Below are 12418 nucleotides of genomic sequence, written 5' to 3'. Positions count from 1 at the left end.
GGCAGCATAGTGCATGAGTTTTGGTATTTTTTAAGCCAAACGCATCTCAAATCTTCTGTATTCAAAAGGGTCAACAGCATGTCATGTTCCCCATGAATATGAGACAAAACAGCAGTTACACTGTCCCTGCGAGGCCTGTCCGCCTTGTCCTTTTGACACATTCAGGCTCCATCAGTTCTGAGACATTGTAGACAAAATATACAAAACATTGTACAGCTCTGGTTGGAAGAATCAACTCTTCTCTTTCACAGATATGACGGTGGACTATTTTAAGTGGAAGAACATAAACAGAGTTGGCGCAGTAGGAAAAACTGTAGAGGCTGAGAGACAGATACAATAAACAGATGACAAAAACGAATGTAAACGGAGGACAGAGGACAAATGCCTGCTGAAGGGCACAGTGCCCTCTCTGAAAGTAGGGACCGGGGAATGGCTGGCACGCTGCAATAGTTAATCCTTGGAAACCTTAACAAATTGGTTTATTTTTTTGACATTAACAAAAAATAAATGTTTTAAACATTTTAAAACAAAGTAACGAAATTGTTACATTTATACTGTTAAGTGCAAAAAATGCACCCCTGAGACCTGTTCAAAGTGCAATTTTTGATCCCACAGCCATCAATTCATAAAAACATGCATTGTATTATTTCTGGGTGTCATTCTGGGCTTTTGTAACAGAATTTGTCATTTTTACGATTTTCAACCTGATGACATCATCTTTACCATATATGACGTATGGAGAAAATACATGCTAATTCAACTAAGGTGCACTGTCACAATCAATGTCGCTGCAAATCATTGGCATATCCCCCCCAAAAAACTTCTTTGCCTTTAGTAGTATAGAAAATACTTTATGAAATCTAAAAATACAGCAGCATTGTAACAAAACATGCCATTTAAAGAGTGAAAATCTTACGCTTACTTTTAATGAATATTTAATATTTAAGATTAGGACTGATGTTGGTTGAAAAATTAACTAAATGAAAGTAGAAAATAATATTCATGTATATTATTTTTTAAAGTTTCATGTAATGCAGAGCTGTTTGACTTTCTGTCAATACTGAGGATCATCAACATGGCTCAGGGCAGCACACCATGCAGTCCTTTAATTATGATGATTTATATGTCTACAGTAAGAACTGAACAACACAAGAGCATATTAATATCTTGCTGTATATTGTACAGTATGCCTGAGCACACTTTGTACATAGAAAAAAAAAACAAAATTCTAAGAGGTGTTATCTGCTAACACTGAATGACAGCGACACCTGGTGGAAGACAACAATACTTCCTTTTTGTGCGATACAATCGATACATGAACATTAACCCTTTGAAACATGGATCAACTCACCCTTTCTTGTGCTGCGTTTAGACACCTTTCAAACACATCTAAACCTCTCTAACCAAAACATGGGGGGAAAAAATTAAATAAATGAGCAACATGGCAAGAAATGTCCCGCAAAGTGCAAGATATTTAGATCTATAAAATTATATTTAAAAACAGGAAAATTGTATTTCTGTTTATCGTAATTGTATATTTAACACTATTTTTGCACAACTGTTGTAACTTGTATGCAATATTTTTTGGTCTTGTTCCTGTTGTTTATTTGTGCTAATTTTCTTGTAGTGTTTTACTAATATCTTACATTTTTTGGGGTCATTTCCTTTTCTGTTGCTCGTTGCCTTTGTCCCATGTTTTTGAAAGAAATGAAGCGTCTTTGCTGAGGTTTCAAGGGGTTCAACACAAGCTCTCAAGAAAACATTTGCCCTCCTGTTTACAGGTATAAATAAATCTTTGAAGAGATAACTGAAAAATTAAATGGAGGCGTGAATTTCGAATGAGAATTTATTACAGCCCGCAGTTTACAATACAAATCACCTTTCAAAATACTCAGCAACCACCTTCCTTAACATGGCTGATATTCTGAGCACTGACACAGTAAAATGACATAAAACAGAGGAATGCATTCAGATTTATAATCTCAATTTTTTTTTTCTCTATTTTGCTTTTTTTTTTTCAACAAATTTTTGTTTATGATCAAGGTCTAGTCAAACCGTCTCTAGACCCGGCAGATTCAATAAGTTCTCTTCTTTTTTTAAGAAATAATTTATCATTTTGCGATGTTTTCAGAGTTTTAGGTTTTTCAATGTTTAATATTTTTTTCTCTTTTTCCATCGGTGAAGCAGGTTTCAAAACGCTCAATCTGGAAGACAAAAAGAAAGAAAGAATATTGATGCTTGCACTGCACTTCATTTACTTACAAAACCTACTGTGTTTTTTCACTTTATACGAGTTATCTTATATGATAAGAAAGAAAGAAGAAAGAAAGAAAATGCCTGTGCGCACACACCTTAGACACTGGGAACACCAGCAGGAGTGGTAGACTTCTGAGCAGCCTCCTTGGCCTGGTGGGCCTGAAGCACAGCGACAGCCTCATCCACCTGAAAACAGAAAACACTCAATGAAGCGCTGCATGTGAAGCATTATGACTCAACCAGCCATGTTCATTGAGAGTGACAAAGATTAAGGAGAAAATAATCAAGGCCACATCTAACAGATTAAACATTAACTGACCTTTGAGCGCAGCGACTCGGGGGACTCGAGCATGTGGAGGAGTTCGGAGTTGTCGATCTCCAGCAGCATACCCGTGATCTTGCCTGCCAGGCTGGGGTGCATGCTCTGGATCAGGGGGAACAGACGCTCACCTGAAGGAAGAGAAACAGTCAACAACTATGTTAAGTTCAATGAGAGAGGAAATTATCCCAAAAATTACCAAGACATTAGTAAGAAGTACAAGAAAATCACTTGTCTAAAAAAAAAAAATCTGAATAGGGAGAAGAAACAAGAAATCAAGAAAATGACATGGGAAAAAGTACTTAAAATGCTCTAATGATTATTTAAATTACATATATATGAAATTAAGATAATTACAAGCATAGTTTTTTCCTAGACATATACCATTGTTTTTTTTGTTTTTTTGTTTGTTTTTTTCAAAAAATCATTTTCTAAATCCAATTATTTCTTACTAAGTTGCTCATTGCCTTTTTCCCCCATGCATTTGAAAGAAATCACACCAGTTTGCTTTGAGTTCAAAGGTTTAAAAAGGTGAAAGGTGTCTGAAAGCATCACATGAAAAGTGATGTCGCTCCACGTTTATGAAATACTAATCTGTAAACAAATCACCCTGTGTTACCTTGAATTTCTGAAGAAAACCGTTTCAAATGGCAAGCTTTTAGTAAAAAGCACGTGTTTGGTAGTACTGAGCATACCACTGGATAAATGACACTGTGTGGATGTGGATGTTTTTCTATTAATTTTGCTATTCCTTTCTAAAAATTTTTTGGAAGTATTCTCTTTAATGTGTCAAATTAGCTAGTCATATTATTTATATCAGGCATGTCCAAACTCCATACGGAACCGGTTGGCATCTGGACAGATTTTAACGGACCATCGGCTGGACTCTCAATATGTGGCTCGCCACACAATACTGGTTATTCTAACAGAAATGGCCACAGCACAGAAGTGTCAACAGAGAGGACCGATACTGTTTGTCCTGTTTGCATTTATATTTTAAAAAAAGGCCCGTGGGTATTTACACATTATCTGATCTGGCCACCCGTTTGGGGAAAAAAAGTTTGGACACCGCTGATTTAAATGTTTGAAACAGTTCATGCAAATTCCCTGTAAATCTCTGAGAAAATGATGCACTGACCCAGCATCTGCTTCTGTTCCTGAGGAGGGGCCGCAGCCAGCATGGAGGCAGTCAGGGGCTCCTGTCCTTGGACGTGGACAGCGGGCTAAAGAAGGAAACGAGATTTAGTTAAAAAATGAGACAGTACAAGTACTACTGCTGAGTAATTATCACAACTTATTTCTATACAGCATAAATGGCTGACTGAAAGCCTTGTGCTGGACATTGTCACGAGTGTGCAGATTCAGACTCAGATTTTCTTCTGCTGCTTGTCATATCCTAGCTACTGCTCGTGGCATGTCTGAGCCTTTTTAAAAAGATTCCATTAACAATTATTTGTCATAAATCACATTTTCAAGATTATTTTTTGGTTTCAGTAAATGGCCTATTCAGGCCCCATCTTGTCAATCATGCCCTGACCAGGTGCAACTAGCCCAAATTTTGTTTCAGTAGATGTAGTTAAAAGGCACATTTCTGAAGGATTTTGTGACACCTGTGTTTATCAATACAACAATGTTCATTTTCCAGCTCTTGATTGTGATCAAGAAATGGAGCACCCACCTGCTGCATGGTGACCTGTGGCTGGGAGGCCATGTGCTGCTGGGGGTTGCGCACGCCAGCAGCGTATTTGTACTGGGGCATGGCACGCACTGGGGCGGCGGTGGCTGAAGCACTGGCAGGGCGTTGGCTGAGGGCCTGGGTGGCTGGGGGGAGGGAGGTTAAAAAGAGCATGTCATTAAAACGGCATCAAGTGATTCAGAAACAGTGGAAAGAAACAAAAAAAGCAGATCCCGTGTCCTGAAAGCTGAAATACTCACGCATACGCTGGGAGGCCATCATGCGCGGGACCTGGGTGTTGGTGGTGGCGGTGGGACGGATGGTGTTAAAGGTCTGAGGCCTGGGAGCTGATGGGCGCATAGCGTTGGGCATATTTTGGAAATCTGATGGAAGAAGCCAAAACATAAGATGTTCATAACTGAAGTTATTTTAACACTGGAGCTGATTTCCAGTCCATCCACAGCATGACTCTGTCCAATAATGAACAGAATGGCCAAACTATTGATTAGTCAAATCCAATAGAATCAGGTGTGAAACAATGCCTCTACTTACGCTGAGGACGCACTCCTTGAGTGGCCCAACGGGGGCTGGGGCGGAGCTGGGCCAGCTGGTTGGCGGAGTAGTATGCAGCACGGTTCTGGGCCTGAGAAGGACGGAGACGTAGATTTATCATTATATGCTCTCTTTGAGCCAAAGATTTGTGACACTGTTTTTCTATTACCCATTTCCCTACAACCATCAGTTTACACCAGTGATTCTAATTCCAAACACAATACATGAGTACATTTAAATAGTGCCTCATTTCCCCTGCATGCTGCAGCTCGACCTGACTCACTTTTGTCACCAGCTGTGTTTACCAAACATTAATTTATTTGTGGAGGCCTGCCATGATTAAAACCTCAAAGAAAAATTATATTTTTGGAGCTGGACTGTCCATGTGAAGCGCTATTGGAATATATATACTATTTGGATATTCACTGCATCCAAACACAGAGCTTACATAAAGAGCTGGATCTTTAGTTCACCTATGCAGCAGGTGCTCCTCTCAATCGATCTGATCAGCGCTGACTGGATCAATAGATCAATTAATCACCAAAACTCTTCCAACTGCCGCAGATGGGAAAAAAAGGACAACTTCCATCTGTGCTGAATTCACAGACTCGCAAAAAATGTCCAAATTTAGAGAGAGAGAACATAATGGAAAAAAAGAATGTAAATCTGAGGGAAAAACTGAACTGATGGTAAAAGAAATCCATAAATGTATTTCTTTTACCACTGCCAATGGTATGCCGTCAATGAAGGTGGGATTCTTAGTTGACTATTACAGTAATGCCAATAAAACTGCTATGACATCATCTTCGATCCCACACAGAGCAACATCAGCACGTTACTAACTGACCACAGCGTGGTTTTGCCGGCTACCGTTTTGAAAAATCTGAAAAAAAATTAAGTCACAATTGACAATAACATGGCTATTTAAAAAGGTGGATTTGCACAGGATACAGGACAGCCTGTCCAACAAGAGACAATTCTGGTGATGACACTCTGACTGATCTGTGGTACTGTCAACGACTTCTGTCAATGGAATACCATACTGAGTGAGTTGAGTTGTACTGCGCAGTGGACAAGAGACAAGTGGCTGGATTTCAAGCCAAGAGGTTGCAACAAACTACTGAAATATGCTAAACAGCATGTCAAATGTTGGCCGAAGCAGTGGGACACTCACCTGAGGTATAGCCGCCATGAAATAGCCTGAGGGTGGGGCAGGCTGATATGGGTTGAGGACAGGGTTGGGCACTGCACGGACTGTGGCCATCCTCTGCATGTACTGGTTGGTCAGGTGGGCCTGGCGCTCCTCTTTGCGCTGGGCCAGGGCCACATACAGTGGCTTTGTGGCAACAATACGCCCATTCATCTCCGTTACAGCTTTAGTGGCCTCCTCTGGGGAGGAGAAGCACACGAAGCCAAAGCCTTTGCTGCGACCACCCTCCATCATCACCTATGGGAGAGGATTATTAGCATTATAAATAACAATCTTCTTACTCACCATAAAATTACATTCAATCAACATTAATTTGCAATCAAGCTATTAAACATTAAAATCACAAGTAAGAATGGTAGTATTTACCTTAGCACTTGTGATAGTTCCGAATGGAGAGAACTCTTTACGCAGGCGCTCGTCATCTAGACCATCATCCAGGTTTTTCACATACAGATTGACGCCCTGGTGTACGGAAAATGACAGTGTGATTTAAACCTTTTACTTATGAGGGTGGCCCTTTAAAATGGCGCAGTGGTGTCTGCAGAATGATATTGTTTCAATGGAAAAGCAGTCCAACAAACCTGGTATCTGGTCATGCGATCCTGTTTCATCTGCTCAAATTTACGCTTGAGCTCATTCTGGCGCTCCCCTTTCTTCTGCGCGCGGCCCACATACACCTGCCTGCCATTCAGTTCTTTACCATTCATGTCGTCCACAGCCTGCAGCAAAATAAGCAACATACCACTGAATCTAACGGAACAGGAGCCATGTTCATATCGTCAACAGAGGTACAGGGGAAAATTTTGATTTATATGAAGGGGCAGTGTCCCCTAAGAAAAGAACCAGGAGTCAATCCTGACCTTCTGTGCATCTTCATGTCTCTCGAAGCTGACAAAGCCAAATCCCTTGGATTTGCCGCTCTCATCAGTCATGACGCGGATACTGAGTGAGGGTCCTGCAAAATACAACAGCTTATAAACACATTTTATGCAGATTCACACTGGTAGCATGCTGAATTGTGAACATGTTGTGTTTCTGAAGTTGTTTTGTTGTCTTACCATATTTGCCAAACAACTCCTTCAGCTTCTCATCATCCATGTCCTCCCCAAAGTTCTTGATGTAAACATTGGTGAACTCTCTGGCACGTGCCCCAAGCTCAGCCTCCCTCTCTTTGCGTGACTTGAAGCGTCCCACAAATCTGTTGAGCAAAATTAAAATATTGGAACACATCACACGAACCAGACAACTCCTTCATTACCAAGATTTTCCAGTGGTTTTGCTGAAATATCTTTGGATAACCCCGAAGTGCTGCCCAAGCTGTTTCTGTTTGTTTGTTTTTAGTTTGACCTCACTGACCAAATCATTCAGATAGACAACAAGTCTCATCCACAAGTAGTTGCAGAGTGGGACGCACTTTGATTCTTAACCTGTCAAACTGGAAAATGCTAACAGCCCTGAAGAGGATGCATTGTGATACAATGGTAATACAGGCTCTGGTAACAAGTCAAATTGAGTTAAGTGGACTGCAGAGAAAATGTGACCACAATCTTTGGGGGTTTTTTTATAGCTTTTTTGGCCTTTATTTGACAGGACAGCTTAAGTGTGACAGGGGGTGACATGCAGCAAGGGGCCAGGATTGGAATCGAACCTCTGACCGCTGCGACAGGTGCACAGCCTTTGTACACTGGGTGCTCGCTCTACCGGGTGAGCTAGCAGGCACCCTTCACAATTTTAATCAACTTTGGAGTTCATATATGTTTCTTGAGGCATTAACTGTGCTGCTTCCCATGGCTCAGGATTACAATAAAACTTTAAATTATTACAAAACATCAGACAAAATGTTCACTATGTATAATGCTGTAAGATGTTTAAAACTTGGCCTAATTGCCACTCGAAATGTGGTTGTATGAAAACCAAAAGGACAATGGGTATGATTGGAGATGGGTTTGTGGACAAGATGCAGTTAAACACAAATGTTGGTTAGACGAAAAATTCACGTTAATCCAACACCCAAATACTTATTTATACAAGAGTAATTGTAGTCCCACTTACACTTTTCTGTCATTGAGCAACATGCCATTCATTTTCTCAATGGCCCGCTCAGCAGCCTCGTGGGTCTCAAAGTGCACAAAGCCGTAACCCTTTGAGCCATTTTCATCACAAACCACCTTGGAAAAGGGAGATTTGAGCATGTCAAAACAATCCCAAACACCATGCATTTAAAAAACCCAAACACAATCGGTTTCAACCTGGTGCGATCTTTAGTCATGCAAACTACTGGTCTGTATGTAAAACACTCAAACACAAAAACAGAGGCAGACAGAGTGAATGCTGCCCAGCCTACCTTGCAGGAGAGGATGTTTCCAAATGCAGAGAAGGTGTCATAGAGAGCCTTGTTGTCAATGGACTTGTCAAGGTTCTTGATGAAGATGTTGCCCACTCCACTCTTCCTCAGGGAGGGATCACGCTGGGACCACATGATGCGGAGGGGTCTGCCTTTGATCACATCAAAGTTCATGGTGTCCAGGGCTCGCTCAGCTGAAACAGGCCCAGATATGTTAAGACTTCTGATCACACTAGGTTCATATGTTAGGTATGTTTTTAGAAAACTACAATAACACCAGCACCTCTACAGAAGTAACAGCAATGGCAGATGACATTCAGTTCTACTTGTACACTAAAACACGCAAGGACATGGCCATGCTGAACACTGTTTGATTACAGTGGATCTCGGCAAGCTACCTGGTTTAGCCACATCCACCTAAACCACATAATAATCACACAAATTCAAACTATGCAAAACACATTGGAAAACTTTCGTACACAATCCCATAACACTCCAAATAGCCTGTAATTCATACTAACAACTAACAACCCCTCAAAACAACCCTTAGAAGTTAATGATTCCAGCAGTGTATCACACAGCACTGTATCACACAGCACTGTACAACACTGACTGACAGCACAGATTATCAAAAAAAAACCAAAAAAAATACAAAAAACAGCAGCTAATAGCAATATATTTATTACAGTTTTCCATGAGTGTAAACATGCATGGAGGTCTGATTGATTGATTTTACCAAATAAAGCCAGAAGCTATTGTTTTTAGATGGGCTCAATACTTTTAATAACATCCAAATTACATCAAATGAGTTTTACAGTAATCTGGGACAGATAACAGGGTGCATGAATGTACCTACAGATGCCAATTTCAAGATCTTGCCTAAACATTTTTTACTTAAAGCTCTTCCATCGTTTCCTGCTTTATTTTATGAGCATCCATCTCTGCAATGGTGACTGTCAGATGACGTTTTATGGTTTGCTTGAGCTTCTGGGCAAATGCTTTATCATGTCAAAGCCATATTCACTCCAAAACTGTAGTTTTTATCAATGGGGTGACAAAAATTCCAGTAATTCTGTCTCGTTCCTTAATTTAATCTGGTCCAGTAGCATCTATACTGGTGCTTTGTCGTGTTTAGTTTAAGATCGTGATTATTCGTGTGGGCCTTGAAGTTTACTTAAAGATACCATATATTTACTTTAAGACAATTCTGAAGCAGGGACCTAAAATGGGAGCAGTGTATAACATGTTAATCTGTTATTGCGTCACATTAAAACGTTGACAAAACCCGAATAGTGACACTTACAGAAAAACTGTAACATGGCTTGAAACGTTACATGATCAAAATGGAGTCAGGTGGTGCCACATTGGTTAGCTGTATTAGCAGATGCTAATCCAGGTTATGGTAAACTTACCATCAGCGGGCTGCTGGAAGTTGACATAGGCATATCCGAGGGATCGGCGGGTGATCATGTCTCTGCACACTCTGATGGACAGGATGGGCCCAGCCGGGCTGAATTTTTCGTAGAGCATGGCCTCGGTAACGTCTGGATGCAGGTCCCCCACATAGAGGGACGCCATTGGATAGCTAGGCGCGCTGGGATTCATTACTGGCGGCGCGTGCTCACAGGCAATACGATCACTGTAAGATTATATTAGCTAGAAATTTGGTCGACAATCAGTACCACCCTCCTATATAAAGAGAGTTTTTTCTCGGTCTCTTCAATAGCTTCACAAAAATGAGCGCTGACACATTTACTAGCTATCTTACCAGTTAGCAACGTGGGCTAGTTGGTTAGCAAAATGTCGGAGCGTGGCCTAACCGATGTGGCTCGCAGTCTTCACAATTTTGAATATGTAGTCTCTCACAGTCAGTTAAAACGGTTAACTGCCGACAGTAAACGAAACAAATGTTATCATTTACAATATTGACTAGAATGACAAAGCCCTTCAAAGGGAGAAATACGTGGTTAACAATATAACTAGCTAACGTTAATCACCCACGCTTTCAACAATGATGCTAACTGCTCGGCTCGCTAGCGTTCTTCTCGTTTCCGTCTTTTCGTTCTTTTATCGAAGGCTGCGTCTTCTTCGCGTTGCTTGGGTTGGCAAATGAAATCCTGCTTCACCGATTTTTATTTTTCTTAAAAAAATATGTCTGCGTGTGCTCTCTAGCTTTTGGTTTGTTTCATAATAATAAAATGTGTGCCGAGACTAGCTCCGGAGCACACCCTACGCAGACGGATTACGGGAATGAAAGGAAGGTCGGTGGAGGTTGTTTCCCGATTCTAGTCGAAACCACGGCGCGTTCGCCTCAAGGGCTTGACGTCACACGTGTCGCGATATTTCACATTTTGAGCATTGCTGATCATTTTCTGTTGAGACGTCATGTAAAACGTTACTCCCCAGCTTTATGTGTTTTTTTCGGCAGGTAAGGAATGCATCGATGGTCAGCTGGACCTACAGCTTGAGTCTTATCGATATACATATCTATATATCCATCCATTTCTAACTTGACAAGTATCTACCAATTATCCAATTATCTACTTAAGGTTATTTATCAAAATATAGGGTAGTTGCGGTGTGATTTCATCAGTACACACACACACACACACACACACACACACACATATATAAAAAGGGAACATTATACTTTTATTATAATGGCCCACCGACCAGCAGATGGAGACATACTTAAAATACAAGGCTTTTCTATGTATGTTTTATTCATTTAATGTGCAAATAATAAACATACTTCAATTTAGGGTTAAAGTTTTGTACATGTTCACTTTGTTACTGAGAAAAAAAATAAATTGTGATATCAGCAGAAATGACCACGCTGGCCAATTCTGATAGTTTAATTTTAAGGCCAATATCTGTTGATACCCACGTGCTGATATGATCATGCACACACACACACACACACACACACACACACATATATATATATATATATATATATATATATAACATAACTCACTCTTCAGTGGTTGAAAAAATATGAAAAGAGAAACTTATATATAAGAGACTTATATATAATTCTGTTTCTCTGTCAATAAATATTTTTCAAATTGACTTATGTCTCCTGCACATATAAATGGAGTGTCTGCTGAATATATAGTTCCTCCTCTAAATGCATGCGCAGGTTAAAGACAATGGGCCCCTGGGAACAGGTATGCAAAAGGGCCCAACCACCTCATCTACACAGACAAAGACACACAGACTTTGTGTTGGTTTGACATGTCTTTGCAGTGGTTTTGCATAATTTTGTGGTTTTGTGTCACTTCATAGTCATTTTCTTGTCTCTGAGTGGTGATTTTGTCTTTTTTGTATCTTTGTAGTCATTTTGTGTTTGTATTTATTTTGGTCTCTTTAAAGCAGGGGTGTCCAAACATTTTTGAATGGTGGCCAACTGCTTCTCCCATCACATGGGTTATTTTAAAAAAAACATTTATGTCCCTTTGCAGTTCCTTTTCATCTCTTTGTGGTCATTTTGAGTATCTTCTGGTCTGTACATGTTAATTTGAGTGACATTTTTACAGTGAAAGCCAGGGGTGGCCTGTCTGGTAGGCACATTTAGTAATCCATTCATGTGTATACAAATACTTTAAGTGGTGTAACCAGGGTTTCTACAGCTTAGAAAGTTGGATTTAAGCATTTTTATTTTTAAAATGCCACCTGGAAAGAAATTTAAGAACAATTTTACAGTAGCCAATACTGAAGGGGAAAAAAAATTACTTAAGGTTAGCGGGAATTTTAGTGTATTTTTCAAATATTTATTGCAACATAAAACATGACTCTATAGTGATGTTAACGCAAGAGGCATTCTGTGTATTTTTATGATTTTTAATGTTACCCATACTTTGTTTTTTTTTCATCAGTGTCAGAAAAAGATGACTAAATAATTAATATTTAAAAAATAATTTTAATGCCAATGAATACCTTGTATTTTAGATGAATCTATTCAATGTCTTTAAGACTTTTTGAGGATCAGCAGGGACCCTGGGTGTCGCCTGCACATACAATATGTAAGCTAGGGTCATTTTGATGAGGAAAGTGAAAAAG

The 12418-nt window shown here is 39.9% G+C and overlaps 1 protein-coding gene across 1 annotated transcript; it reads right to left on the bottom strand.

Annotated features, from left to right (window-relative positions):
• Positions 1-1832: 1832 nt before the first annotated feature.
• Positions 1833-10628, bottom strand: LOC121945542 (polyadenylate-binding protein 1A). Its single transcript, XM_042489771.2, has 15 exons — positions 9769-10628; positions 8357-8550; positions 8065-8180; positions 7071-7210; positions 6873-6967; positions 6594-6731; positions 6379-6474; positions 5977-6249; positions 4803-4893; positions 4511-4633; positions 4254-4396; positions 3714-3798; positions 2576-2706; positions 2352-2442; positions 1833-2204 (listed from the first exon to the last, which is right to left on the bottom strand). Exons 1-14 carry the CDS (start codon positions 9959-9961, stop codon positions 2353-2355), a joined length of 1908 nt encoding a protein of 635 aa, XP_042345705.1. The 5' UTR covers positions 9962-10628; the 3' UTR covers positions 1833-2204; position 2352.
• Positions 10629-12418: the final 1790 nt, after the last annotated feature.

This window comes from Plectropomus leopardus, chromosome 11, assembly GCF_026936395.1.
Source record: "Plectropomus leopardus strain MGB_pleo_1.0 chromosome 11, ASM2693639v1, whole genome shotgun sequence".
In the NCBI taxonomy this organism is placed as follows: Eukaryota; Metazoa; Chordata; class Actinopteri; order Perciformes; family Serranidae; genus Plectropomus; species Plectropomus leopardus.
The sequence above is the reverse complement of the archived record's forward strand: the minus strand, read 5'-3'. Positions and strand labels throughout refer to the sequence as shown.

Coding starts and splice junctions, on each gene's coding strand:
- LOC121945542 (XM_042489771.2), bottom strand. CDS start 9,961: ATGAATCCCAGCGCGCCTAGCTATCCAATGGCGTCCCTCTATGTGGGG. Junction 3,799..4,253: donor CACAGGTCACCATGCAGCAG/GTGGGTGCTCCA, acceptor TTCCTTCTTTAG/CCCGCTGTCCACGTCCAAGG. Junction 2,443..2,575: donor CCGAGTCGCTGCGCTCAAAG/GTCAGTTAATGT, acceptor TTCTGTTTTCAG/GTGGATGAGGCTGTCGCTGT.